Here is a 27,489-nt window from a genome sequence, read left to right as displayed (position 1 = left end):
CCCAGGGCCTGGGTGGTATGGATAGGAGTGGCCCATTGGCAGTCTCCAGGTCTGGGAACCCAGTAGCTCCTACGCTTGCTTGCAGAACGTGACTACCATAGCCTGTGTGAGCGGCAGCCCATTGGGCGCCTGCTGTTCCGAGAGTTCTGTGCAACAAGGCCTGAGCTGACCCGCTGCATTGCCTTCCTGGATGGAGTGGTGAGTGCAGCCCATCCTGGCCTGGCCCTGAGTGGGAGGCAGAGGTCCCCAGATCAAGTGCTCTCCATCTCCTCACACCGTTAATGCGCCCAGACCCCAAGCTTTTCTGCCTCCCCCCTGCAGGCTGAGTATGAAGTGACCCCTGATGAGAAGCGGAAGGCCTGCGGGCGACAGCTAATGCAGAATTTTCTGAGCCACACGGTGAGTGAGCAGCGATGGAGGGATGACACCAGTGGGCAGAGCTCAGTGATGGAGAGAGGAATGACTGCAGCCTGGGCAGAGAGTGCCCTGGAGTCGCACCAGGTTCACCTGGCAGACCAGGGGCACGGAGCCCAGGAGGGTGGGCCAGAGCCGGTGGCTCCGCTTCACCCTGCCTCAAGGGTAGCAGTGGAACTGAGTTCAGCATCTGGGCAGGCCGGTGCACCACAGGCCCAAGATACTGGCTTTCTCTGCCCTGGGAGTGGGCAGCTGGCCATAGGACCCCCTGCACTGACCTATTTGTTGCCTGTCCTTAGGGTCCTGACCTCATTCCTGAGGTCCCCCGGCAGCTGGTGACTAATTGCTCCCAGCGGCTGGAGCAGGGGCCCTGCAAAGACCTCTTCCAGGAGCTCAGCCGGTAAGCCTCTCCCTGCCCACAGGCCTGGAGTTGTATCCTGAGGAGGGGGCTTCTGTGGGCCTGGAAGGCTGCGAACAGTTCAGCAGCTGGTGAGGGAGCTCAGCCTCTCACCCTAGCCTTGCATGCACTGTGTGAGCTTGGGCAGGTGGCCTTCCCTCTCTGTAGCATCTTCAGCTTCTGTATGGGTGCATGCCTCCCTTCTCTTTGGGTCAGCCAGAGGGTTGGCTCATGATGCTGCCTTTCAGGCCAAGCGTGCACATAGCAGGGGGTCTGGCCCATCAGGCCGAGAACTTGAGGTGTCAGGGGCTGACCAGTGGGCTGGAACCTCTCAACAGGCTGACCCATGAGTACCTGAGCATGGCTCCTTTTGCCGACTACCTCGACAGCATCTACTTCAACCGTTTCCTACAGTGGAAGTGGCTGGAAAGGTGAGCTCCCTGAAGGCTGGGAGTTGCTAGGACTCTCACGGGCCTTGGGGCCCTGCTCAGCCAGTGTTTGCTCTGAAATCCCATGCCCACAGGCAGCCAGTGACCAAAAACACCTTCAGGCAGTACCGAGTCCTGGGCAAAGGTGGCTTTGGTGAGGTAAGTGGCCATGCCAGAATCTCTGATGGAGTGGGAATGTGGGGTACGGTGGGCCCTGGACCAACCCCCGTCCCCAAACCCTTGTGGCCCCAGGAAGGGCACAGCTGGTCCCTATTTGCCCATCTGCCTTGGCTCCAGGTGTGTGCCTGCCAGGTGCGGGCAACAGGCAAGATGTACGCTTGCAAGAAGCTGGAAAAGAAGCGGATCAAGAAGCGGAAAGGGGAGGCCATGGCACTCAATGAAAAACAGATCCTGGAGAAAGTGAACAGTAGGTTTGTAGTAAGTACAGACAGGAGACCCCTCCCTTTCCCCTGGCCATGCACTTGCCCTGCCCTCCCCGCTCACCAGGCCAGATCTCTTCCTGCCCTTGGAAATACTTAGGAAGGGCAGGCTTGGGGTATTGACATCAGGCCTGGGGAGCAGGTGGGACCCCAAGGAGTGGCACTGAGAAGGATTTTTTGGGCGGCTGGTGCCAGCCTTGCCATCAGGTGGCCCCTGGCCCCTGCTTGAGGGCTCGGGTCCCCTCGGCCACAGGTGAGCTTGGCCTATGCCTATGAGACCAAGGATGCGCTGTGCCTGGTGCTGACGCTAATGAATGGAGGCGACCTCAAGTTCCACATCTACCACATGGGCCAGGCCGGCTTCCCCGAGCCTCGAGCTGTCTTCTATGCCGCGGAGATCTGCTGTGGCTTGGAGGACCTACACCGGGAACGCATCGTGTACAGGTTCTGGGCTTTGGCCCTCCCTGTGGGGGTCTGTGGCTGGGCACGGGTGGAGGCTATGAAAGGATGCCAGTGTGCTGGGGCTGTCATGGCAGGCATAAGCCAGTTTGAGCCCTGCTGCGCACTGGCTTGGGGCGCCCTTAGCCAGGCGGACTTGAGAGCTTCTGGGTCTGGCTCACTCACGGGAATGCTAGTGTTGTCACCCTTCTCTGCCAGTCAGCTTCCTGCTCCCTACATTGTTTCCTTTTCTGGGAAGCAGAGACTGTAATTCCTGCCTTGTAGCTGGTTTTAGGGACCAAATGGGATGATGCAGTGCAGTGCACAGAGCCTGGCATGGAGGGCTTGGCAGCAGAGAGCTCTGTGCATTGTTGGGATGTTCAGATGAAATCACTGCCAGTAACAGCCCCATGAGAGGACAGATGAGTAGCCCCTTTGACAGGAAATGTAGAGTTAGCCACCAAAGTCAGTCACCTCAGCACTAGTGGTGAGCAAAGCTCCTGGTGCTGCCTTCCCAAGGACCTGCTCTCCACTTGCCTGGGGACTTGCAGGATGGGTCCTAGCTGGACAGATCCCCAGGCTGCCTCCCTCAAGTCGGGGCTGTGGTGAGCGAGGGCAGAGCTGTCCCTCACCCTGATGATAAATGGCTTCTGCACCTTGCTGCACTTCCCATTCCAGAAGACAAGTGAGCTAGGAGGTGGTACCGTCCTGTCTGGCTCCTCTGCATTTTGAACATCTGACCCTGCCCCTCTCTCCCCACAGGGACCTGAAGCCAGAGAACATCCTACTGGATGACCATGGTGGGTGAGGGGGCCACAGAGGTGGGATGCAGTGGAGTAGGGCAGGGTCTGGCCCACCTGTCTAATGGGCCCCCCCCGCTCCACCTACATTCAGGTCACATCCGAATCTCTGACCTGGGGCTGGCTGTGCATGTGCCAGAGGGCCAGACCATCAAGGGTCGTGTGGGCACTGTAGGCTACATGGGTGAGTCTCCCTCCATCCTTACTTCTTTGCCCTTTGGACCCCTCCACCTCTGTGTCTCAGGGAGTAGAAAGAGGTGATAACTCTAGTTTATAAATTAGGACCAAGACTCAGCCAGGACCCCACACACCTGCGAATACACACTCACCAAATACTGAGCTCTTCCTATTTGCTGGGCTTGCAGGTAGCTACCAGAGGAGGAGGAGAAGGGGCTGATCTTATCTTCTCAGTCCTGCCCTCCTCTGACCTGCCCAGGTTCAGAGAGGAAGTGCCCTCATATTCCCCTTGGGGATATGTGACACAGCAGACAGAGCCCCAGTCACCCAGGGCCCATCTGTTGTTTGTTCTGTGACTGTGGGCCATATACTGCTGCTCCTAGCCTCACTTTGCCCAACTATAAAGCACTCATACTGACTCCCAGGGTTGCCTGAAGATGAAAAGAGGGAGGAGGGGCAAAAACCCCCATAAGCCCACTGGCAGGCAGTAGGCACACAGCAGATGAGTTTCTTTCTTTCTATATTAAATCCAGAGGTTGCAAACTGGTAACCACACAGGCCTAATGTGGCCTACATTTGTACTTAAATCAAATTGTTTTTAAAACTATTGGAATGAGTTGCCAACATTTGATAGGCCAGACAGCTTCACATTATAAAATACAAACTTCTGACTTCTTTTGAAAAATCAGAAGACCTGTCCTCCTGCAGAGCCACACTGGCTCCCTTTGATGGGGCATGTGCTGTCCTATGCACTGAAGTCCCTACCAGGCTGTTTAGAGTGCCTGCTGGCAGGCAGCTGTTTGAGCTGATACCCCATTTGAAGTGTGTTGGGCATTCCCAGGGCCCCAGGGCTTGGTTCCTGCCTCCTGCCCAGCCCTCACTCCCATTTCACTCTGCCCAGCTCCGGAGGTGGTGAAGAACGAACGGTACACATTTAGCCCAGACTGGTGGGCGCTAGGCTGCCTCCTGTATGAGATGATCGCAGGGCAGTCACCCTTCCAGCAGAGGAAAAAGAAAATCAAGCGAGAGGAGGTGGAGCGGCTGGTGAAGGAGGTGCCTGAGGAATACTCGGAACGCTTTTCCCCACAGGCCCGCTCACTCTGCTCCCAGGTAAGGCAGCCAGCAGGAGGCTGAGTGGCCAGGCCTGGGGCTGGGGGGTAGCGGGCACTGCTCCCAGGCCACCCTGACTGCCCCTGCCCTGGTGCAGCTCCTGTGCAAGGATCCTGCTGAGCGCCTAGGGTGTCGTGGAGGTGGTGCCCGTGAGGTGAAGGAACACCCCCTCTTCAAGAAGCTGAACTTCAAGCGGCTGGGAGCCGGCATGCTGGAGCCACCATTCAAGCCCGACGTGAGTGCTTTTCACTCCTGATCAGGGTGGGGCTCTTGGAGGAGAGGTCTAGACACTTTCAGTGCAAGTGTCAGAAAACCCAACTCAGATGGCTTCGCCAATAGAACATAACTCACCGGACTCAGGCAGATGGAAGGCCTCAGAATAGGTGTCGCTTTTGGCATACCTGGATCTGGGGCTGCAGCTACATTGCAGGAATTCCCTCTTCCTCTTCCTCCCCACTCTACTGGCCAGGATGCAGTCTTTACTTCCTGGCTGCTCTCTCTAGGGGATGGTAGTGGTGAATCCAGCATTTCAGGCCCACATCCTAAAAATGTGCATTCATCCTGAATCCAGCATTTCAGGTCTCCCTTCCTCGGCCAGCCCGGGAGACACGGTGTACGTCCTGCCCAATAATTTCAAAAGAGGTCCTAAACGGGGAGAGAAAAAAAAAAGTCCTAAGGCTAGTGCTTATTGTCACTGATGGCTCAGAGGCCCTCAGGGGCCACACTTGGATCACTTGCCCACCTAAAGTGCTGCTGGGGGCAGGGGGAGGTCAGTCTCCTAAAGAATGCTGTTGCCAGCAGGGCTAAGGAGTTATTAGGCTGACTGAATTCTGGTCGCCCACCATACCTGGTAGTGCTGACCTCACCCTTGTGGAGTCTCAACCCACTTACCGAGTGTCTCTGCGGGCAGAAACATCCTCGAGTCATCATATTCCAAGTGGCATGAACCCGGCTAAAACTTGTGTCCAACATGGAGCTTATTGATTCATTGGGCCAGAAGATCCTAGAGTAGGGCCAACATCGGGGTTTTGTGTGATGTTGCCAGGACTTCATCTCTTGGCTCTCCTTCAACCTGTTAATTGTCCTCCCTCTGAATTCAGGCTGCTTTGTGTGAAATCACAGGGAAGGTTGTGATTGGCCAATATGAAGTTCTGTGCCTGCCTCCCTCCCATATGTAAGGGGACTGGGTCCTGAGATTGACACTTCACCAGGACCTCTGGGGAGGCAGGAAGGTAATGGGCAGACTGGACTGATGGCTGGCAGCCACACAGGAACTGTTTATTCACTCAGCCAATATCTGAGTGCCCATAAGTGCCAGGCCTCAGAGATAAAGAGGTCACCATAACCCGGTCCTGCCTTCCTGTTGTGGTGGGGAGCATGGTGAAATAAAGCACTAGGACAGAAAGAATATCAGATAATATGAAAACAATAAACCCAGCTAAGAGGGAGACAAGGAATGGGGGGGGGGGTGTCTCTGAGGACCTGATGGTTAGGCAGAAGCCTAAAATATATGAAGGAGAGCGCCATGCAGAGCTTTGGGGTGAGAGCATTCCAGGGAGAAGGAGAAGCCTCTAGCAATAGAATAGCAAGGAGGCCAGTGTGGCCATAATGAGCATGGGCTGGGGGAGGCACAGGGTTTTATTCTAAGTGTGACAGAGGACCTCTGGGGACTGTACAGCAGGCCTGCAAGCTGTGGGGGCCGGCCCAGAGGTGGCGAATAGAAGCAAGAGGACAGCTAGGGAGCCACTGCTTATGAAGGACTGTGTCTTGTAGGCCTCACCAGCACCCTGGGGTGTGGGCCTTGCTGTGAGTGATTGAACTGAGAGCAGCCTGCTCAGGGCCTGCCCAGCCATCAGGGTTACTACTTCCAGTGCACGTCATCTCATTTAACCTTGAAATCATCCCACCACCCCAGAGTCTTTTATTCAAAGCTAGAAATAAGTGCCCTGGAGTTTAACTTTTTAGAAGCAACAGATGAGAAGCAAGTTTGATGATGATATTTTTATTTTTAATGGTTTTGTTGAGATTTAATGCATATACTATATGATTCACTCACTCAAAGCATGTAATTAAATGACTTTTGGCATATTCAAATTTGTGCAACCATCACCATAATCAATTTTAGAACATTCACATCACCTCTCTCCACCCACCCAACAAAAACCCTGGGTCCATTAGCACTCATTCCCCATTTTCCTCTCTTTGTGGCCCTGGCAATCACGAATCTACTTTCTTTCTCTATATATTTGTCTGTTCTGGACATTTCATGCAAGTGGTGTTATACAATATGTGGTCCTTTGTGACTGACTTCTTTCACTTAGTGTAATATTTTCAAGGTTTATCAGTATCGTAGGCTTGTATTAGTACTTTGTCCCTTTTTTTAATTAAAATTTTTTTTAAATTAATTAATTAATTAATTATTTACGACAGTCACACACACAGAGGGGGTGGGGGGCAGAGACATAGGCAGAGGGAGAAGCAGGCTCCATGCACCGGGAGCCCGACGTGGGTTTCGATCCCGGGTCTCCAGGATCGCGCCCTGAGCCAAAGGCAGGCGCTAAACCGCTGCGCCACCCAGGGATCCCTAAAAAAATTTTTTTAAAGATTTTATTTATTTGAGAGAGAAAGAGACTGACAGAGCACAAGCAGAGGAGGGAGAGGCAGAGGGAGAAGCAGACTCCCCATTGAGCAGGGAGCCCAATGTGGGGCTCTATCCCAGGACCCTGAGATCATGACCTGAGCCGAAGGCAGATGCTTAACTGACTGAGACACCCAGGAGCCCACCCCCTTTTATTTATTTATTTATTTATTTATTTATTTATTCATTCATTCATTCATTCATTCATTCATTCATTCATGAGAGAGAGAGAGGCAGAGACACAGGCAGAGGGAGAAGCAGGCTCCATGCAGGGAGCCTGATGTGGGACTCGATCTCGGGACTCCAGGATCATGCCCTGCCCCGAAGGCAAGCGCTAAAAGGCTGAGCCACCCAGGGATCCCCTCTACCCCCTTTTTAGAAAAAGATTTTATTGGGCAGCCCGGGTGGCTCAGCGGTTTAGCTCCTGCCTTCAGCCCAGGGAGTGATCCTGGAGACCTGGGATTGAGTCCCACGTCAGGCTCCCTGTGTGGATCCTGCTTCTCCCTCTGCCTGTGTCTCTGCCTCTCTCTCTCTCTGTGTGTGTCTCTCATGAATAAATAAATAAATTCTTAAAAAAAAAAGAAAAGATTTTATGTATTTATTTAAGAGAGAGCATGAGCAGGGGGGAGGGGCAAAGGGAAAGGGAGAAGGAGACTCCCTGCTGAGCAGGGAGCCTGACATGGGGCTCAATCCCAGGATCATGACCTGAGCAGATGCTGAATTGACTGAGCCACCCAGGCACCCTTACTTTGTTCCTTTTTTTGAGTAATATTCCATTGTATGAATATGCCACATTTTATTTATCATCAGTTGATGGACATCGGGGTTGTTTTCACTTTGGGCTATTACGAATAATTCAATGAACATTGACGTGCAAGATTTGGTGGGGACATAATGTTTTCATTTCTCTTGGATATATACCTAGGATTGGAATTGCTGGCTAATAACTTTTAACCTTTTGGGGAAATGCCAGATTGTTTTCCAAAGCAGCTGTACCATCTTACATTATGATGTTGTTTTAATTGACATCCTTAATAGTAGGATTTAGAAAACAGTGTGAAGATAGAAAAAGACACTGGCCTTCTGGAGTGAAGTGGGCTCCCAGCAGAGGCCCCAGGAGTGTGGGGGGTTAGGAGGACTATTCTAATCCTCTGATTGGCCATGAAGCTTGAGGAGATGGAGCAGGCCATTGGGCATCCTGGGACAGAGGACCTGTCAGCTCCAGTTCCTGCATGGGGATGTTCAGCTGAAACAACCAGCTAAGATTGTGCCTGCACGCACCTCAGCAGTTGCAACCCCAGACAGCCATGTGTGGGTGGAGGGGGTACCTGTCACTGATGCCCCAAAGCACTGTGGGGGCTAGTTGACTACAGCAGGTCAGCTACTATCGGCTAGGAAAGGCATGGCCTTGACGCAGCCTCATCAGTCAGAAGCAATGAGAGTGGGACGCCTGGGTGGCTTAGCGGTTGAGCGTCTGTCTTTGGCTCAGGGTGTGATCCCAGAGTTCTGGGATCAAGTCCCACATTAAGGCTTCCTGCATGGAGCCTGCTTCTCCCTCTGCCTGTGTCTGCCTCTCTCTCTGTGTGTGTGTCTCTCATGAATAAATAAATAAAATCTTAAAAAAAAAAAAAAAAGCAATGAGGATTAGTAATGATCCCTGGTTTACAAAGGGGAAATAACCTCAAAGAGGAGGGACTGCCATGTTTAGGAAGTGCATGGGGTACCTAGTTTCTGACTCCAAATCAGAGAGCTGCAAGGGTCTGGGCACGGCCAGGCCAAGGCTGGAGTTATTTTTCAGGGCTGAGCTGCCCGCATGCGTGGGCAGGCATGCTGTGTGTGCATGCTGGTGTGTGTGTGTTGCTCCTGTCTGACTGCTCTTTCTGTCCCCACCAGCCCCAGGCCATTTACTGCAAGGATGTTCTGGACATTGAACAGTTTTCCACAGTTAAGGGTGTGGAGCTGGAACCCACTGACCAGGACTTCTACCAGAAGTTTGCCACGGGCAGTGTGCCCATCCCCTGGCAGAATGAGGTAAGGACCTGCCCAGCTGGTGTAATGGGCTCCAAAGGAGCAGCCCCAGAGGCAGCTCTCACAGCTGCCTGTGCTTCGGCAGATGGTGGAGACCGAGTGCTTCCAGGAGCTGAATGTCTTTGGGCTAGATGGCTCAGTTCCCCCAGACCTGGACTGGAAGGGTCAGCCACCTGCACCCCCTAAGAAGGGACTGCTGCAGAGGCTCTTCAGCCGCCAGGTAACCCCCAATGGTGTCCTATCTCGGCTCCTAACCTGGCTCCAGGGGACGGTGGGTGGGAGGCAGAGCTGGTGCCCGCATGTGCTGGGAGTGGGCATCTTCCAGCCATGCCAGGTGTGCCCAGGGTCTCTGGCCTCATTCCCGCCTGTCCCCTACCCCTGGCTGGGCTCACGGCCTCTTTTCTCTTTCCAGAGGTGAGCAGTGTGGGCTCCCCATGGGTTGGCCTTGCTGCCCAGCCTCGGGGAGCCACGGGCAGCCCTTCCATGGCAGAGGCAAGATGTGGGCGAAAGAAGTCTGGTGCCCGCTCCCCCCCCCCCCAACTACTTCATTTCCTGCACCCTGGCACCTTCAAGCTGCTAGCTTTGCTTATCCATCTGTCTCCCCATGTTCTGCCTCCACCATCTCCAGAGGAAGAGGGTCTGGATGGGACCTTGTTCTGGCAAAGCCTGAGATCCCCCTGGACCCTCTTACTCCAGCCTGCTGCCAGTAGCCTCTGCACTGATGTCCACCCATGTCTGGCCTGAGCTGCTGCTCCAGGCCCCTCATGGGGATCCCACAGCCCAGAGCGCGGCTCCGGGCAGCTCCTGGCAGGGCCGCAGCCTGGGTGATGGCACCAGTGGCTAATGGCACTTGCTCTGCCTCTCTCCCTCCGTGTCTTCCCCATCCCTCCAGGATTGCTGTGGAAACTGCAGCGACAGTGAGGAAGAGCTCCCCACCCGCCTCGAGCTCCCCACCCGCCTCTAGCCCCCAGCCTGAGGCCCTCACCGGTGGTTGGCGGTAGCAGCTACTCCAAGCACTGTTTACAGTTTTGCACAGTGGTCTTCCCCATTGTCCACGCAAGTTGTGGCCTGGGGAACACAGCGGAGCTCTCCGCAGCGTCCTCTGCCCTTCAGTCCCTGTCTGGCTGAGTTCGGCAAGGCCTGGGCTGTCCCTGGGACAAAGGTGCGTCCCTTCAGCTCTTGTCTGTGGAGCTCGGGGCTTTCTGTATTTATGTATTTGTACGAATGTATATAGCAACCAGACCATTCTTAAGACCCACCTTGGAGCTGGCAGAGGGGCCACTGCCAAACTCAGGGCTCCTTGGGCCCAGTGTGGACAGGCCAAGGCCCTTGAGCCCCCAGCACTGTGCTCGCCACCGCCGACCTCCGAGTGAGACTCCTGCCTGCCTCTGCTGCCCCAGGCTCAGGCCACCACCTCTGGGGTCCAATGTTGTCCCTTCTCAGCACTTGTCAAAGCTGGATCTGGGGCCTCTGTATCCCCTAGGCCTGTGCCAAAGTGTGACCAGAGACTAGGCTGGCCGTGGGACCCATCAGCCCACTGCCCAGGCTGCCCCAGATGGGTATGCCTCTGCCTTGCAGCTCCCAGGGCGCCTTGTCCCACGTGCTGGGCCCTGTCCTAAAGACACCTCTCATAGAAACGCCCCGGCCCGGGCCATGGGAAGGGGGGAGGAGGTTGTCCCTGGCCAACTCTCAAACATTCCAGACTCCCTTCTTAACAATAGACACGTGTGCCCAGCAATAATCCATCCCTCCCTGTGTGTGCCTGTGGTATGTGTGTGTGTGAGAGAGAGAGAGATTGAACGTGTGCATGAAGGGGGTAGGTCGAGGTGTGTGTGTGCCTATACCCCAGGCCCCAGTTCTGGTCCTTCCCAGATTGTGATGGCCATCCTGGTCCCAGTGTTAGGGTAGCATGGGATTACAGGGCCCTGGTTTTTCCATATTTAAAGCCAATTTTTATTACTCATTTTGTCCAATGTAAGCTGCCACGTGTCTCTGAGTGAATACAGTCGAGCACATACCTGGCCAGCCGCCCTGCCTGCCTCTTTCTTGCTCCTGATGTTCCAGGGGTCTTCCTGCTTTCCTCACCCTGCTGGAAGTGGGAAGGGATCAGAGGTGGGCTTGGTGGGGGCTGCCTTTCCAACATGCCCTGGACCCTTCCCCCCTGGCTGATCTTGGCATAGCCTCTCCAGGCAGCCAGGCTTTGGTGGCCTCTGGGCTCACCTAGTGGGTTTCTCAGCTTCCTAAATGGGATGAGGCCTGAGGGAAGAAGCCTGGGTCCCCACTAGGGCATGAGTCTGGCTCTGCCTTGGGGAGGCAGACTTGGCTGGCAGGATCCCCTCCAAGGCCAGGGTGGCCTGGAGACCGGTTATGGGCTTGGAGCAGCCTGGGGAGCAAGGTAGAAGCTGCTGTTAGAAACATCTGCTCACTCTGTCTCCCCTGGACACCTGTTGTGTGCTCCGCCCAGGGCCAGTGAATTAAGCCATCCCTCTGCCCTGGAAGCAGGAAATGTGGCTGGGCAGAGATGAGACAGTGGTGATGCTGGAAGTTAGGTTGCAGCAAGGGTGGGTAGGGACCAGCCATGAGGGCATCAGGGGTTCTCTGGAAAGTTGAGCTAGGTCTTAGAAGAGACTTATCCACCTGGAGACAGGGATTGGGGAACATCCCGTAGCCTTCCACCTATGCGAAGGAGATGACGGTCTATTGACAAGTGTGTCTTAGACTTCATAAACCTGTTGCTACTCCATAGTCTCCCAATGCCCCCAGCCCTCCAAGGATGCTCTGTAACCACAGTCAGGGTTTGTTCCTTGCCTTTGGGCTTGGCTCCAATGCCACAGGGGCCTCATGAGGTTTGTAGTTGGGCAGTTCTGGGTTCAAGTCTCAGCCGGGCCACTTTTCAAGCTGGCTTTGCATAGGCCCTTCCCTTGTTGAGAAAGATGGGTGTGATACCCATCACTTCACAGGGCAACTGTGAGAATCCATGAAAACAGCCAATCACCTCCCTTTGCCCCTGTGTCACTGACAGGACCCTTGCCAATTAGAGGATTGGGTGCTGGGTGCCAAGCTGACGGCTGTCTCAAGGGCAGCCAGAAGGCTGTAAGCACTGACTTAGTGAAAGGGGCCCCTGTGTTGGTGGCCCAGCTCTTGATGGTATGTGGAGCATGTGCTGCTGCTTCCGTTAACAAGAGGAACCAGAGAGGGCCATGCCCAAGGTCTTCTAGCTGGTGAGCGGCTATTGCATGGTAGCAAGGAAGCCAGCTGAAGATGAAGCCGGATCCTACCTATAATGAGTAATGTTGGGGCCTGAGGTGCATTTGCCCTTCCGTTTTGGTGGGAGGGCAGTTAGGTGTCAGTTGGTCAAAGCCTAGCCCTGAGCAGGTGTACAAGGGCAGGTGGGGACCAGTTGGACCAATAGGTCCCTAGAGCACTCCACCTGCAAGTGGGTCAAGACCTCCCACCAAGCTCCCCCCGTGGGTTAGGTGGGCACCCAGGGAACTGGTTGGCTATAGTCCAGTTTACCTTAAAGCTCTTACTTAGGGAGTCCATCTCAATGGTGGGAGCTGGGGACCCAAATGGAGACAGGACCCCTGCCTGTTTGGAGCTCAGTCTGGTAGGGAGACAGAAATGGGAACAGGTAAGCCCCAGTGTAATCAGCACTGTCGCAGACATGATTCTAGAGCTAGTGGGGCTGCGAATGCTGAGGGACTGGGGCTGGAGGACAACACCAAGCAGGGAGTCCTCTTGGCCACAAAAGTCTCAGAATTGGTTCCCTCCAGGAGACAGAACCAGAAGTACCTGGGTAGAGGAGCCAGATGGATGGTCTAGGGCCTCTGGTGGTTTAGGATAACTTGGGGTAGGGTGGGTGATGATGGGTGGGTGAAGGGAACGACTGGAGCCAAGTCTGTGAGCACCACGTAGGGCTTTGAAAGCCATGTTAAGGATGTGGGGCCCCATCTAAAAGGCAGGGTTGTCCCTAAAGGATTTCAACTGGTTGTGTTGGGATGTCTGCCTAGTATGTACAAAAATCACCCCATGTTTACTTTGGGGAACCTCCTGTCTCAGTCCACGTGGTTTTGATGGGGCTGGGTTTGCATGCGCTGCATACATATACACCCAAAATGACCCCGGTGAGGCTGTTAGAGATCTTTGGTTGCAAGTGACGGAACTGTCCTTCAACTAACTTAGAGTGTTACGAGGATATGGGGGAACATGATAGGAAGAACCAGAACTGGGACACCTCCAGGGTCTTAGTCACAGACCCCATTCTCATTAGGGTATGATCCCCAGGAGTAAGATGCTACAGCCATGTTTGTGTCTGCATCATTGAGCCTTACTGCAAACCCAAGGAGCACAAAAGGCCCAGCTGGAAATCTGCTCACTGTGCATGGAGGGAGCTGGGCACTTGGGTTCACAGGTCCAGCATGATGGCACCCATGGGGTGCAGTGAGTCCCTCTGATGAAATAGGGTGCTTGTATCCAAAGAAAAGGAAATGGCTACTGGGTAGCTGAACATATTTTCTCTCTCCCGGCATGACCGACTGGATTGGTTCACTGATGTGACACTAAGCCAAAATGAGTTCAAAAATAGTCTTTTGGGGGCTTGCTTAGAACTACTAGGAAAGAATTGAGGTTCTCTTCTTTGGGGTAGGGTGGCAGGATATAAGCCTAGAGCTGTGGGTGTTGTCCTTGCCACCACCTGGGAATTTTCAAGAATGATGCAAACAGAAGAAAGCAGGGTGGAGAGAACAGATACACGTCTGATACCATTGTTGGGACACCTGGAACCAATTGTGATCACAGCTAAAATCTGCCTTTGGACTTATCAGTTACATGTGTCGAACACCTTTGGGCCCAAGCCTACTATTTGTTTTGGGGTTCTGTCACTTGCAAACCAAAATGTCCCCGCTGATGTGGTGGTGGTGTTTTTTGGAAGATTACCATAAGCATGATAGAAAAATTAGACTGGAAACAGAACCCAATTAAGAGAGACCGATGGACAGCCAGATTATTGACTTAGCGAAGACAGTGGGGCCCTTACTAGGAGTCCCCCCCCTATTCCCTGGGGATGAACAGGGTCCGTGAAGGCCTGGGCTATGGATCCAGGACTGCATTCTTCCTGTGTTACTTCTTAGTAGACCTGTGGTGATGTATGTTCCCTGGGGACACACTGGGAGGGGTTGTAAGTTGGGAGGGGGCCACATTTGGTGAGTTAGAACAACGCTGGGGTGCCTGCCTGCCCCAACTCTTGCCCACCGCATGTGTGCAGTGCCTCTCGGGTTGCGGCCGGGCGTGAACATGTGTGTGCTTCCCGGGTTGAACTGTGTATGAGTGTGTGTCAGGGGCTCTGACCTCGGCTGCTCGCTTTGAGCAACCCGTGCACTCGGCCGACTGTGCCCCCCTCCCGATCGGCGGGCGTGCCCCCGTCCGGCCAGCCTGCTGCCAGGAGCGGCGCGGCGCGGCGCGTGCATTTCCCGGGCCGGGTGCGCCCGGCGCCCCGCGAGCGAGTCTGTGCGCTGCGCAGCAGGTGGGCGCCGGGTCCTCCGCCTTCCGCTCCCAGGACACCTCGGCGGCGAGTGGGCTGGGGGGGCCTCTGCCGGCTGCCGCGGCGCGCACGCCGGGCCGGTACGCGCCGTGTACGAGCCCGTGCGCGCGCCCCCGGCTCCAGCCCAGCGCCCGCAGCCGCCTTCGCCGCCAGTCAGCTCCCCGGCGCCGCCGCCGCCTCCCCGGGCCGGGGGCTCCGTCCGCGGGGCCCGCGCCACTCGCCCCGAGCCAGGAGGACGAGCGCGAGGACGATGCCTGGGCCCGTGAGTACCGCGGCGGCGGCGGCGGCGGGCGGGCCCGGAGGCGGGAGGAAGATGACCCGGGGCTGAGCCCCTCCCCGCGGGCCGCTCCGCGCTCAGGCCCCGGGTCGCCGCCCCGGACCCCCGCCCGGCCAGCCCCTCCCCCAGCCTGTCTGGAGGGAGGGAGGGAGGGAGGGAGGGAGAGAGCGGGAGGGCGCCAGTGAGCGACGGAGCCAAAGCCGGGCGCGAGCCGCCACCGGCTCGCTTGGAAACGGTTGCCACAGCAACGGGGTTGCGCTCCCCGGCAACGCTGCTGCGGGCGGCGACGCCCCCTCCCACTCCTCCCCCACCCCGAGCGGGGCCACAGCCTAGGGGCGCAGGGGGAAAGGGGGTGCGGGGACTCCCCCTTGAGCGGTGGGGGTAGCGTCGCCAGTCTGGGCGTGCCTGCCTCCACAGCTCGTCGAGGATGGGGGTGGGGGGCGAGCGGCCCCGTGGGCACGAGCTGGCTCCCACGTGGCTGCAGTCGTCGCAGCAGGGCTCCTGGGGTGGCTGCAAACGTGGGGGCGGCCCAGCCCCTGGGCCTGCCTCGGGAGGCGGAGGAGGCGGCTTGGAGGCTGGGTCCAGCGTCTGCGCCCCAACACCCCCCACCACCACCACTACCCCACTCGCCAGCGAAACGGCCTGACCCAAGTTGGGTGCCACAGAGGTGATGTCCCTTACCGAGGGAGAAGAAAGAAGCTCACATCCCTGCTCTTCATGGTCAGGGCATGTGCCCGGCAGTGGCTAGGACCGGTTGTGGGTTTCTGCTCCACGTTCCAAGCCCCCATTCTCCCGGGAGCGGTGGGAGCAGAGTGGGCAGGAGCAGAGGCAAGGACATTGCTGACCCAGGGAAGCCAAATGGGAGCGCCCTGGCCCATTGTCTGGATCACAAGTGTCTCTTGTCCGAGCACAAAGCCCAGACTGTGCTGGGTGGCATGCAGGTTGGCCGGCAGGCAGGCCAGCACCACATGGAGATGCTCTGTCCTCCAGGGGAGCTCCTCTGAGAGGAGAGTGGCCGCTGAATCAGAGGAGATGACCTCTGGCTCCTCTCCCAACCTCCCCCAGCCCACAGCGGCAGGGTGCTGGGAGAGAAATGGTCCTCCTGCCAGCTCTCCCAGACCTGACTCAGCAGATGCCAACCTCCAATTGCAGACCTTAGACTCAACATCCAGCGACCACAACCACCCTTGGGTTTCTTTTCCCATCCAGCAAAGTGTCCTGGGCACCAGAGATGACCATAACCCCAGACATTTGAGGCCTTGACATAAGATGCCCTTAGATGAGTGCTGCCCTGAGTCAGTCCTGAGTCTCCCTCCTGCAGGCAGGGGTCCCTTTGGAATTATTCACAGGCTCCTTTCATTCTGTCCCTGCTCTGTGTGAGACCTCTGTTGAGTGTTCTGCGTCCCCTGTTCCTCTCAAGGATGTCTATTGTCCCCTATTCCTTTCAAGGATCATGCAAGGTAAGTTTATTATCCCCATTTTAGAGATGAAGACTCCCGAGGCTCAGGGAGGTAATGTTAATTTCCCCAAGGTCACACAACCAGTTAAATGGTGGAGCTAGGTTTCCAGTGATCCTTTCTCTACTGGCACAGCTGCTCTCTGCCTGCCACACACCATCTCTTGTGACCACAGAGAATAACTAACCATAGGGCCTTATAGACGAGCATTCTTGACTTTCTTTCATATTCTTCCAGTGAGGAAATTACCTATTTCTTTCAAGCCCTAGTACACCTTTCCCTCTTCCAGCAAAATCAGCTAGATTCTTGCTCACCCAGACGCTCTACAGGACTGTGATGCTGCTAGGCTGGCTCCATTTTCTTTCTCTGGGTGAACCTGAGCAGTGAGGGCTACCTCAGTTACCTGGGAAACCCCCAAGGCCCTGGTTCTTGATTTTGGGGCTCTGTGGCCTGATCAGCTTGCAGCCTTGGCTGTGGTAGAATTCAGCAAAGATGGGTCCATGTAGTGCTGGCTGCTCTGGGTGCTTACTGTAGCTCAGGGAGTAGAAACCCAAATACCTCTAGGGCCCTGGGAGCAATGGAACGAGTGAAGTAGGCCAGGAACTACTCAGCTACTGTCTATGTCGCCACGTGAGAATGTGGACTTGGAATGAGCAGATAATTTTTAAGATGTACAAGGAATTCAGACTTCTATGTAAAATCTCCTGGGTTTTAAATTTGGCGACTAATCAGAGTATTTTATTTTATTTTTTAAAGATTTTATTTATTTTTTCATGAGAGACACAGAAAGAGAGGCAGAAACACAGGCAGAGGGAGAAGCAGGCTCCATGCAGGGAGCCTGACGCGGGACTCCATCCGGGTCCCCAGGATCACACCCTGGGCTAAAGGTGGTGCTAAACCGCTGAGCCATCTGGGCTGCCCTAATCAGAGTATTTAAAAAAATTGACTGTGGGGCAACAAAACATGACCATGAACTGTGTCCAGCTTGAGAGTCACAAGGCCATGACCTCTGGTCCATGGTAAAGTGATGGCAGTTTTTGCTGGGCCACTCCCCTTGTAGTGTAGATGTAGTGCCATGGGCTGGTTTCCATATTTGAGCCTCTTGGGGCTGCAAAGTGCTGGCATTTGGTTTGTCACGTGTGGCTGTGTACACCAGTCTTGAAGTATTTTCACTTCATCAGTTTTGCTCCTCCCTTGGCAATGCTAGGCAGATCTCATCATCCTTGTTTTACAGGCAAAGAAACTTCACCTCGGGCATGGGAACAGCTGGGACGGGGGCCACACAGCCTGATCAAGGCAGAAGCAGGATTTGCACCCTGGGCTCTCCCCGCAGTGCTCTGTGTGTTAAACCATGCTGCCTCTCAGAAGAGGGCATCCTCACCTCCCCCCAGCACCTGAGCTGTGGCCAACTCCCTAGGAAGGACAGAGAGGAGTACAGTAGACACTAAGCCACATAGGACCTCTCTGCCCACAAGCTCTCTGCAACCCCAGTCTCTGTTGTCCTGTTTGCAGTTTCTAAGCCCTGGGTTCCTGGCCCAGTGCCAGGGTTGGTTACAGAGGTGCTACCTGTAGGCAAGAGTGCCAAGCCAGTACTTGGCTTAGCTGGAAATGAGGCTCTGGTCAGCTGTATGCCTGGTGGACTGTGACAGCAGTCCTCTCTGGCCTCACTTCATCCGTCATGGTCTGGAAGGAGTATAAAATTGCTACCAGTGCCTGCCTGAAATGCCCTTCCTGCCAGGACAGTGGGCTTTGCAGTCACCTGGGCTTCACGACCTCCTGGCAATGTGGGCCTGAACCGGCCTCAGCTCCTAATCTGTAGAATGGGGTGGCAGCAGCCACCTTCTAGGTGTCCCTGAGATAATGACTGTGAAGAGACCAGCAGTGGGCCTGGCTTGTGCTGGGTATGCAGGTTAGTAGTAACTTCTCCCACCCCATACTCACTCTGTGTACCACATTCTCCCTCCCTCTGCTATCCCCTGCTCTGAGTCCCTGTCCCTTCACTTGATTAGCAGCTCTGGCCTTATATCCAGGGAACCTTATGACCCAGAGCCCCTGCTGTCTCGGATTCCCTCTGTCCACTTGAGAGCCCCTGACAAATGCCTCTATTTCCTCTTATTCACATGAATATATGGATCCTCATCTCATTTATAAACCACCCTGTGAGGGCCAACAGCTGGGTGGTGGCTTCTCTCTCGGTGATGTTTTGGTGAATGGCTGACATTTCCCAGGAGTGAATGGGATGCAGACCCAGCTCTTGAGGTGTTCCCTGTCCTACAGCTAAAAGACCAAACAGGGAACTAGACATCTCCAGTCACCCTAAAGGATTTTGGAGCTGTTGCATGCCAGATGACAAGACAGATGCCACCTCTGGAGTTGCACACAGGCAGCTACAGCACGCTGTCACATCCCTGGGCTTCTCATCGAGCCCTGGGGAGTGAGGTGTCCTGGAGTTGATGTGTCCAGCAAAGTGACAGGCCATGAAACTGAGTAATAAGTGTGGGGGCAAGAGCTTTGAGGCCATGGTGTAGGCCCCTCGGGGAAAGAAAGTGGGACTCTCAGTAGCTGAGGATGGGAACACAGGCTGGTTACAGTGGGAAGAGCAGTGTGAGGTGAGGCTGAAGAGGCCTTGGCAGGAACTTCTCCTAGAAGCCATGATCTAGGTCAGTTCTCAAAGTGTGCTCTCTGGACCACAACATCAGTATCTGCTGGGTATTTGTTAGAAAAGCAAACACTCAGGTCCAACCCCAGACCTACTGAAGCAAACACTGGGAGCAGAGCCCAGCACTCTGTTTGAACAAGCCCTCCCTGTGGCTGTGATGCTCATTCAAATTTGAGAGGCACCTGTCTAAACTGTCATAAAGAGCAGGGCTGCCTCCTGAAGAGGTGGAGTGTTGCTAGAGGGCTCAGGCAGGAGAAGGCCTAGGGGGAATAGGCAATGTGGAAAGTGGATAGGCTGGGCAGCACAGAGTATGGAAGGAGAGAGAGCAGTGGCGAGGGTGGTATAGGGGCCCAGGTGAGAGATGATGGTAGCTGGGCCAAGGCAGTGGCAGGGGGACCAAAGGAAGTGGACAAAGGTAAAAAGAACAGGATTTACCTTTTTTTAAAGATTTTATTTATTCATCCATTCATTCATGAGAGAGAGAGAGAGAGGCAGAGACATAGACAGAGGTAGAAGCTGGCTTCATGTAAGGAGCCCGATGTGGGACTCGATCCTGGGACCGTGGGAGCAGGCCCTAAGCCGAAGGCACTCAACCGCTGAGCCACCCAGGCACCCCAGGATTTACTTTTTTTAAAAGAAAAAGAGATTTTATTTATTTTAGAGTGTGTGAGCAGGGGGAGGGACAGAGGGAGAGAGGGAATCTCAAGCAGAGCCCAGTGTGGGGCTCAATCTCATGACCCTGAGATCATAACCTGGAAATCAAGAATAGGATGCTTAACCGACTGAGCCACCCAGGTGCCCCATAAAAAGGACTGATTTAGTGGATGGAGTGATTGGTGGGCCCTTTACTGAGATAAAAGCTCCAGTAAATCTTTAGGGTCTAGGACTGGAGTCCTGGGACTGGAGTTCTTCCTGCAGAGGAGCAATGTGGTAGGTGCCCACAGCAGTGCACCAGGCCCCAGAATAAGAAATCTGTGTGACCTTGGGTATCATTTAATCCCTTAAAAAAAAAGATTTATTTATTCATGAAAGACACAGAGAGGCAGAGACACAGGCAGAGAGCAAAGCAGGCTCTATGCAGGGAGCCCAATGTGGGACTCGATCCCGGGACTCCAGGATCACGCCCTGGGTCTAAGGCAGGCGCTAAACCACTGAGTCACCCAGGCGTCCCATCATTTAATCCTTTTGAGCCAAGTGCCCTCATCTGTCAAATGGGAGGAATGCTAACCTCCTTTGTAGGATGCCTGAGAATGATTTGTGATGGCGTGCCTTAAGGACACACACATCTTTGCATCCCCAGCTCAGAAGCCACCATCTTAGCACTAATGTGTGTTTAGCATCTGTAAATCCTTTGCATGAACAGCTAGCTCAGTCGTCACCATGGTCATTGATGAGGAAGCTGGCATCATAGGAGTTAAGAAACCCCCTGGGGTCTTGTTTTTGTCCCCCTGCTAAACTAGTGAGTGTGTGGCCTAGGAAAACCAAAGTAATACACTCACAAATTCAAATAAATCCAGATGGAATCCTAAAAAATGTTCAGATAACCTGTAAGAAGGTAAGAAAACAGAATGAAGAAACAAATCATAAAATGGCAGACTTAAGGATGAGGCCATCTGGAGGCACCACCCCTAGCACACAATTGGAGTTGGACAAGTGCAGTATTTGCTCTGGATAGTCTGGAGGGGTTGGGGAAGGGTATATAGCTGTGAGTAAGAAGCTGCAGGCAGAGTCTGCAGAGGGCTCCCCAGACACAGGCAAGAGCATGCACAGAATAAGCAGGAAACTTAAAGAAGCCTGGCCTGTTAGGAAGAGCTTCTGAAAAGGTCTGAATGTCTCTCTTGACATTTATGTATTGAGCACCTACTGTGGATTAGATGAGATGTACTGAGCAATTCCTGTGGGCTAGACAAAGTCAGGAAGAAGGCCTCAGGCAGGACCCATGTCCTCTAACCTGCCAGAGCACCACTGAGTGAAATAATAGCCCAGGAGGGAGTGTTTAGCATCAAACCCCTGCCCACTCAAATTGGTTATTGGTACCAGTGTGACATCAGAGAGCCTACCTCTCTCAGACCTGCAGCGGCCTAATGTGTACAATATGGCAATGGTTCTTGCCTCCTGGCTGAGTAGCCACATTAGCACCTAAAGGGTCTTGCATGTGGCCTGCACCCATTCACGTTAATGCCCAGTCAGCTGAGCTAGGCCACTCAGGGCAGAGAGTGTCCTTTGTTCCTTGTTGACCTTGGAGCTGCCATTCCTGTTTCTCAATTCACCCTATAGCCTTTTCCTATTCTTGACCTGAGGGCTGGAGGCCAGGGTCTTGCTGGGAAGGAACAGGAAGGTGTGTTTTGGCTACAAGTTGGCCAGTTGACCCAGTGTCTCCATTGCCGCCAAGTCCTCATGTTCAAAGTGCTCACATGCACCAGGCTCTTCATTTACATCTCAGGGGCCACATAAGGGAAAATATTGTGACAAACTTTGGATATAGACTCAGGCTAAAACCTAGTTCCTTCCTTTATGAGCTGTGTGACCTGGGGCAAGTCATTTCTCTGTCTGAGCTTGTCTCCTAATTTATCAAATGGGCCTGAGCAGGTGGTATTATATAGCACACGAGATTCTGAATGGAAAGTGCCTAGAACAAGGCCTGACATGCAGTAGACAGTTCTTGGCAGGTATTTCTCTCTCTCTCTCTCTCTTTTTTTTTTTTTTTTAAGATTTTATTTATTTATTCATGAAAGACACAGAAGAGAGAGAGAGGCAGAGACACAGGCAGAGGGGGAAGCAGGCTCTATGCAGGGAGCCTGATGTGGGACTCGATCCCAGGACTCCAGGATCACGCCCTGGGCCGAAGGCAGGTGCTAAACCACTGAGCCACCCAGGGATTCCTGGTATTTCTATTTCTAATTCAGCTAAACTCCATCACCTCCAACCTCAGAAGTACCTTTTCTGATCTGGAGCTGTTCCTGCTGTGCAGGCCAAGGGGCCCCCTAGTTAGTGCCAGCCTTCTCAGAGCATTCCTGAAAATTCCTGTGGGCTCAGGAAAAGGAGAACAACAGATTTAATTAACTCCCAGTGACTGGCAGCATCGTGTTTTTATCTGGCTGCGTCGCCATGGCAGCCTCATGGCAGGGTTGTGGAGGGGGCGGGTGGAGCTATTGTTCTTACCATTGTCTGTTCTGGAACACAGGCCCAGGAGAAAGGGACTGGCACAGGGACCAAGTGGCACATGGCACAAGGCAGCCACAGAATCAGACAGGAGCCATCTGGGGAGAAGTGTGGGGTGGCCCCTGGCCTGGCTTCCCCCCAGCTTGCTGCCAGAACAGTCTGAGACAGCTTGATGTGGAGCCTAGGGCCCAGGTCCACATTGCCCCCAGACCTAATGTTGTGCACTGGACTTGCTGAGGAAGTGTGTGTGTGTGTGGTGGGGCATGAGGCTGGTGGTAGAGGCCCACAAGATAGCTCAAGTAGCAGCACTTCCACCCCTGGCCAGGGTTTTGTGGCCAGGCTTGGGTTCAAATTAAAGCACTGCCATCTGCCATTTACACAGCTAACTGCTCCCTGCCTCATCTGTAAAATAGGAATAACAGCAGTTACCCCAAAGGGTTGTATGCGAAAGACCTGGGTAGTTAGGACATTCATGAAGGGCACACTTCTGTTCGAGGGGGTGCGGAACAGTCGCCTGCCACTCCTCACTCCGCAGTCAGGGTTCCCTCCTACATACATTTTAGGATACAAGGTTCCCTTCTAAACCCTGGCTGTGGTGAGGAGGAGGCAGAACTAGACGTGCCCATCTGCCCATCTGGAGTGATGAAAGACCAGGTGATACAGTAGCAGACGAGCTCCTTTTCCTACCTTCTGCAAAAACGGAAAGGGATTGAGAGGAAGCAGTAAGGCACACAGGACCTAGAGCAGTAGGGCCAAGTGGGGCTGCCAGTTGGTCGGAGGCTGGGGAACCCGAGGCTGAGCTGGGATCTGATGGGCGCAGGGGCCCAGAGGAAAGGACAAGACGGAACGGCCCACGCCCCGCGGGCGGTGCGGTGCGGTGCAGACGGGGGCGGCCGTGGTACGGTACCAGCCCGGTACCAGCCCGAAGCGCCGCCTGAGCCCCCTCTCCCAGAGCGATGACGGCCGCGAGGCCGCAGTGCGCGCCTGGATGTTCCTCGCTTCGGGCGGCCCGGGGGAAGCGCGTCGGGGGCTGCCTGGCGGCGGCGCACGCACTGGGCTGAAGCCGGGCGTCGGTGGGCTGCTAGTAGGGCCGTAGGAGGTGGGCCACCTTTTCCCCGTCGCACAGCAACCGCCCCGGGACGCTCTTCAGCGCCCAGGGGTTAACCACCCGCCTCTGGAACCCCCTCCGAACTGGGGTACCCTCTGGGGGGTTGAACCTCCGGTGCTGAGGCTGAGTCTGGCTTTCGCGCGCCCCCTGCTGGCCGGCCCGGAGTCCCCTCGGCCCAGCGGCGGCGGCGGCGGCCGGGGCTCAGATCCGGGAAAACCCTACCGGGGAACCCTCGGGGTGTGACGTCATCCGCGGTGACGTCACCGCCCCGGGGAGTGCGGGGGTTCCCGCAGAGGAGGCTTCCCCGGAACTGCGCAGGGCGCGGGCGCGGGCAGGGGAGTCGCCCGGGGCTGGAGCGCGCCTTCACCGCGCCCCGCGTCTGCCCTGCAGGTCCCGCGCGGCCCCGGGTGAGGCCCGCCCCGCGCCCGCCGGCGCCATGGGAAGGAGCGGGCGCCGCTGCTGCTGCCCCCCGCCGGCGCGCGCACGACGTGAGCCCCGCCGCGGGCAGCCCCCGGCCGCAGGTCCCCGAGCGACACTGGCGGCGCCCGGGAGCGTGGCGCGGGCCCGCAGCCGAGTAGAGGAGCCGAGTGTCTAGTGAAGCAACCGAGGACCCGCCGCCGCCATGGTGATGTCCCAGGGCACCTACACGTTCCTCACGTGCTTCGCCGGGTTCTGGCTCATCTGGGGTCTCATCGTCCTACTCTGCTGCTTCTGCAGCTTCCTGCGCCGCCGCCTCAAACGGCGCCAGGAGGAGCGACTACGTGAGCAGAACCTGCGCGCCCTCGAGCTGGAGCCCCTGGAGCTCGAGGGCAGCCTGGCCGGGAGTCCCCCGGGCCTGGCGCCGCCGCCCCCGCCTCAGCGCGGCCGCCTCGAGGCGCCGGCGCACGCGCATCAGCACGTGCACGTCCACCCGCTGCTGCACCACGGGCCGGCGCAGCCGCACGCGCACCCGCACCCGCACGCGCACCCGCACCACGCGCTCCCGCACCCGCCCCCGGTGCACCTCCCGGTGCCGCCGCGGCCCTGGAGCTACCCGCGCCAAGGTGAGTGCGGGCCTCCGCGGGGGCAGCGTGGGCCGCAGGGTGGGCGGGAGCGCTGCTGGCCGGGGGGGGGGGGGGGGGGGGGCGGGCTGGGCTTGGCGGCTGGCCGAGGCCTCCGCGGGAGGCCGGGTCGGGTGGCCTCACGCCTCGCACCGCTCCCCACCCTGCAGCGGAATCGGACATGTCCAAGCCCCCGTGCTACGAAGAGGCGGTGCTGATGGCCGAGCCGCCGCCGCCCTACAGTGAGGTGCTCACGGACACGCGCGGCCTCTACCGCAAGATCGTCACTCCCTTCCTGAGCCGCCGCGACAGCGCGGAGAAGCAAGAGCAGCCGCCGCCCAGCTACAAGCCACTCTTCCTGGACCGGGGCTACACGTCGGCGCTGCACCTGCCCAGCGCTCCGCGGCCCGCGCCACCCTGCCCTGCGCTCTGTCTGCAAGCCGACCGCGGCCGCCGGGTCTTCCCAAGCTGGACCGACTCGGAGCTCAGCAGCCGCGAGCCGCTGGAGCATGGAGCTTGGCGCCTGCCGGTCTCCATCCCCTTGTTCGGGAGGACTACAGCCGTATAGAGGGGCGCCCTCTGGCGCCCCACCCGCGGACTCATGGCCTGACTGCGGGGCTTTTTAAATGCTTCCCTTGGACGGGGGGTAGGGGGGTAGGGGGGTGGGGAGGGAGGGATTTCTTACCCCGTTTGTTACATTTTGAGGATAATAAAGGTGTGTGATCTGGTTTGGTACAAGAGGAGGGGCACCCACTGCTTGCGCCCAAGGCTCTGGTAGCCAGGCGTGCCTGGGCCTTGGCGGGACAGAACCTGAGTGCGCCTTGTGGCTGCAAACTGGCCTGAGGGTACAGAACTAAGCGTCATAGGCTGCTTCCCCTGGGAGCCCCAGACCTTCCCTGCCCGTGAGATCACAGGGAGGGCACCCCCTGTGACCTTGGAGGTGGGAAGAGTTGGGAATCGGGGGTCACAGGGCAGGCGGCACACCCCAGATCTGCCCCTGGAGGCCCGGAGCAGCAGGCCCAAAGGGATCTGGATTTCTTTATTAACAGACATCAGCACGACCCGTTACAGAAGTTTGTGCTTTCCAAAAAAACAGTTACTGAACGTGAAAAAGGAACCCAAGCAAAGAGGGAGGAGTTGGGGAGGGGCCATCCAAGCCCCGGGCCCCACCGATAGCCCTGACCTGATCCGCGCCTAGGGCCTCCAGCTTGGGACCTGCCCAGCAGGAGGGGGGCAGGAAAGGGCCTGGAAGCTGAGGGGCCCCATCTGGGCCTACTTCCTTTGGGCCAGGCGGGGAGGGGTCAAGGGAAGGGTGGGGAGGGGGTCCCAGGGAGCCAGAGCCCACGAGCCATTTATTGCCATGTTTTAAAATTCGTGCAAAATATCTGAAGCCCTGGACAGAGAATACAAAGTGATATTTTTCCAAGAAACATAAAACTAGGAAAAGAGGTGGGACATTTTCCCACCCAGAGCTCCCCCGACACCAGGCCCCAAGTAGGGTGAGGCCTCCACCCCGGCCAGCTGAGTGAGCAGGGAGGGCTAAGAGCTACAATCTGGACCTGGCGGGGAAGGGGTAGAATTTGCAACAGCGTCTCAACTACCAACGGGAGGAAAACCAGTCAACTGTACAAGTCTCCTATCAACTTTAAAAAAAAGAGAAAAGCTGTAAAAGTTGGGCCCTGTGGGTAGGGAAGCGGCCAAGTCCTGGGCCAGGGCCGGAATCCGGAATGGATGCCAGGCGGAGCTGCTGCGAGTGCAGGCGCGGCGGGCCGTCTGGCCAGAGGCCGACACAGGTGGGCGGCCTTGGCAAGGGCAGCCTGAGGGCAGGCACCACCGCTAATCACCGCCCTCGAAGCCCTCCTCCTCTTCTGGTACTGGGTCTGCATCCCAGCAGGTGATGTCGATTTCTGTGATGTCGGGAAGGGAGGAGAGTTAAGGAGATGGCCCAGCAAGCCCATGGCTGTGTCCCCCAGTCCCTGGGAGCTGTGGCTGTGTGTGTATGCAAACACACTTGAACCCAGCACCCCAGCATCACCCACCCCAGTACTACCTGGAGGTTTGTTGTAGAACATAGGAGGCGGGGCCTTTGCGCACAGCTCTTCCGATTGGGCGAACTCCTCCTCCTGTGATTGGCTGAAGTACCCCTCACTGGCCTGCAGGAGGAAAGCTCCAGGTCACTGGGCCCCACCAAGGAGGATTAGGGCTGACCTAGAGGCCTGAACTCCGTTTCCCCAGCAACCAGTGATTCCATCAGTGGTTTCCAGGGAAACATGTCTGCTTTGAGCAAAAAAGCAGAGCTGGCCCAAGGAGGGAGAAGGGAATGGAGCTTCCCTCCAATCATGTGGGTCACAGAGGAAGGGGGTGCCTCTGCTAGAACCCTGACCACCACCCCTCCCACCAGACTGTCCCTGCCCCACCTGAGTCCCCTCCTTCTGGGTGGTCTCGCCATTGGTCAGCAGGTGGGGCTCTGGTTCTGGCTCCAGCTCTGGCTCCTGATCCAGCTCCTCTAGAGCGGAGGGCAGAGTTGGGACCTGGGAGGCAGCTAGGGGCTCCCCTTCTGTTTCCTCCTCTGGGTCACAGAAGGTAGCTGGCGGCTCAGGCAGCTCATCAAAATTGAGAAGGTTGGCACAGCCTTTGCCTGCCAGTGGCAGTGGCTCCTCAGCCACCTCGTCTAGCAGGGGTACCTCTGCCAGAGTGACCTCAGCACCCGAGGGCTCAGCCTGGGGTGTGGAGGCCTCTTCCCCATTGCCAGGCCATAGGTCGATGAGGCTGGCAGCGGCAGGGGTGATGGTGTTGGCAACAGCGGTGTCAGCAGTGGCAGTGTCGGTTTCATTGGCATCAGCTGCCGGGGTGTCAGTTGTGGCAGAGTTGGCCATGGCAGGCTCCAGAGGGACAGCCAGGACAGCCTGCTCTGGAGATGCCATGAACATCAAGTCCTCCGTGGGGCTGCTTTGCCCTGGGGGAGGTTCCGGTGCCTGTGGAGGCTCCTCCATGGGGCCAGCCCAGGCCTGAGGGGGTGCTGCTCTGGCCTCTTTGCTGGTCTCTTCACTATCCAGGCCGGGCCCAGGCTCCTGGGTCTCTGTCATAGCACCAACGAAGGAGAGACATGTGGTCAGCTCCCTCAGGAAAGGATGCAGGCCTGGGGCAGCCACCTTACTCTATTCGCCCACCCACTGGGGAGTCAGTAGCTTCCAGGATAGAAGGTTTCCACTAAGAGTTCTGTGCAGAGCACCTTCCAGCATAGCCCCTGGGCCCTGCTGCCCCTTTATCTCCTAGTGTTCAGGGAGACACACTCAGGTTTAGAGATGACAGGTCTGACAGCAACACCAAGGCTCCTCCCTGCCATCACCACTGCCAGGGCAGGACAATCTGGGTGA

General features: G+C 56.3%; 4 protein-coding genes across 13 annotated transcripts in view; 2 read left to right on the top strand and 2 right to left on the bottom strand.

Moving 5' to 3' along the window:
* The window catches only part of GRK6 (G protein-coupled receptor kinase 6), a 28,537-nt gene extending 17,642 nt beyond the window's left edge, over window positions 1-10,895 (top strand). For 2 of the 4 annotated variants that reach the window (XM_077895379.1, XM_077895378.1), the window contains exons 3-16: window positions 86-198; window positions 322-399; window positions 714-814; window positions 1,150-1,242; window positions 1,335-1,398; window positions 1,537-1,677; window positions 1,933-2,123; window positions 2,880-2,917; window positions 3,012-3,101; window positions 3,996-4,204; window positions 4,302-4,439; window positions 8,736-8,873; window positions 8,956-9,090; window positions 9,763-10,895. In XM_077895379.1, coding sequence (XP_077751505.1) covers window positions 86-198; window positions 322-399; window positions 714-814; window positions 1,150-1,242; window positions 1,335-1,398; window positions 1,537-1,677; window positions 1,933-2,123; window positions 2,880-2,917; window positions 3,012-3,101; window positions 3,996-4,204; window positions 4,302-4,439; window positions 8,736-8,873; window positions 8,956-9,090; window positions 9,763-9,834 — 1,601 coding nt within the window. In that variant the 3' untranslated portion in view covers window positions 9,835-10,895. Of the gene's footprint in view, window positions 1-85; window positions 199-321; window positions 400-713; window positions 815-1,149; window positions 1,243-1,334; window positions 1,399-1,536; window positions 1,678-1,932; window positions 2,124-2,879; window positions 2,918-3,011; window positions 3,102-3,995; window positions 4,205-4,301; window positions 4,440-8,735; window positions 8,874-8,955; window positions 9,091-9,282 lie in introns of all 4 variants that reach the window. The other 2 variants (XM_077895382.1, XM_077895381.1) reach the window with 2 other exon arrangements.
* Window positions 1-15,646, bottom strand: part of LOC144312545 (uncharacterized) — a 25,106-nt gene extending 9,460 nt beyond the window's left edge. Inside the window, exons 1-5 of one of the 5 annotated variants that reach the window (XM_077895386.1) lie at window positions 15,368-15,646; window positions 12,387-12,474; window positions 10,889-10,959; window positions 5,096-5,207; window positions 4,556-4,849 (exon numbers count right to left, since the gene is read on the bottom strand). In XM_077895386.1, coding sequence (XP_077751512.1) covers window positions 4,838-4,849; window positions 5,096-5,207; window positions 10,889-10,959; window positions 12,387-12,474; window positions 15,368-15,564 — 480 coding nt within the window. In that variant the 5' untranslated portion in view covers window positions 15,565-15,646 and the 3' untranslated portion in view covers window positions 4,556-4,837. Of the gene's footprint in view, window positions 1-4,555; window positions 4,850-5,095; window positions 5,208-10,888; window positions 10,960-12,386; window positions 12,475-12,662; window positions 14,311-15,367 lie in introns of those variants that run through there. The other 4 variants (XM_077895388.1, XR_013378047.1, XR_013378045.1 and 1 more) reach the window with 4 other exon arrangements.
* On the top strand, window positions 14,525-27,157 carry PRR7 (proline rich 7, synaptic). Its single transcript, XM_077895384.1, has 3 exons — window positions 14,525-14,671; window positions 23,463-24,115; window positions 24,283-27,157. Exons 2-3 carry the CDS (start codon window positions 23,695-23,697, stop codon window positions 24,678-24,680), a joined length of 819 nt encoding a protein of 272 aa, XP_077751510.1. The 5' UTR covers window positions 14,525-14,671; window positions 23,463-23,694; the 3' UTR covers window positions 24,681-27,157.
* The window catches only part of DBN1 (drebrin 1), a 14,469-nt gene continuing 12,116 nt past the window's right edge, over window positions 25,137-27,489 (bottom strand). For all 3 annotated transcript variants that reach the window (XM_077895366.1, XM_077895367.1, XM_077895368.1), the window contains 3 exons: window positions 26,530-27,191; window positions 26,163-26,265; window positions 25,137-26,019 (listed from right to left, as the gene is read on the bottom strand). In XM_077895366.1, the coding sequence (XP_077751492.1) occupies window positions 25,949-26,019; window positions 26,163-26,265; window positions 26,530-27,191 (836 nt within the window). In that variant the 3' untranslated portion in view covers window positions 25,137-25,948. The remainder of the gene's footprint in view (window positions 26,020-26,162; window positions 26,266-26,529; window positions 27,192-27,489) is intronic.

Source organism: Canis aureus, chromosome 4 (genome assembly GCF_053574225.1).
Source record: "Canis aureus isolate CA01 chromosome 4, VMU_Caureus_v.1.0, whole genome shotgun sequence".
Taxonomy (NCBI): domain Eukaryota; kingdom Metazoa; phylum Chordata; class Mammalia; order Carnivora; family Canidae; genus Canis; species Canis aureus.
The sequence above is the reverse complement of the archived record's forward strand: the minus strand, read 5'-3'. Positions and strand labels throughout refer to the sequence as shown.

Bases quoted from the DNA above. Each gene is read 5' to 3' on its own strand.
- PRR7 (XM_077895384.1), top strand. From the start codon at position 23,695: ATGGTGATGTCCCAGGGCACCTACACGTTCCTCACGTGCTTCGCCGGG. The intron at 24,116-24,282 runs GTGAGTGCGGGC...CCCACCCTGCAG, and splicing joins CTGGAGCTACCCGCGCCAAG to CGGAATCGGACATGTCCAAG.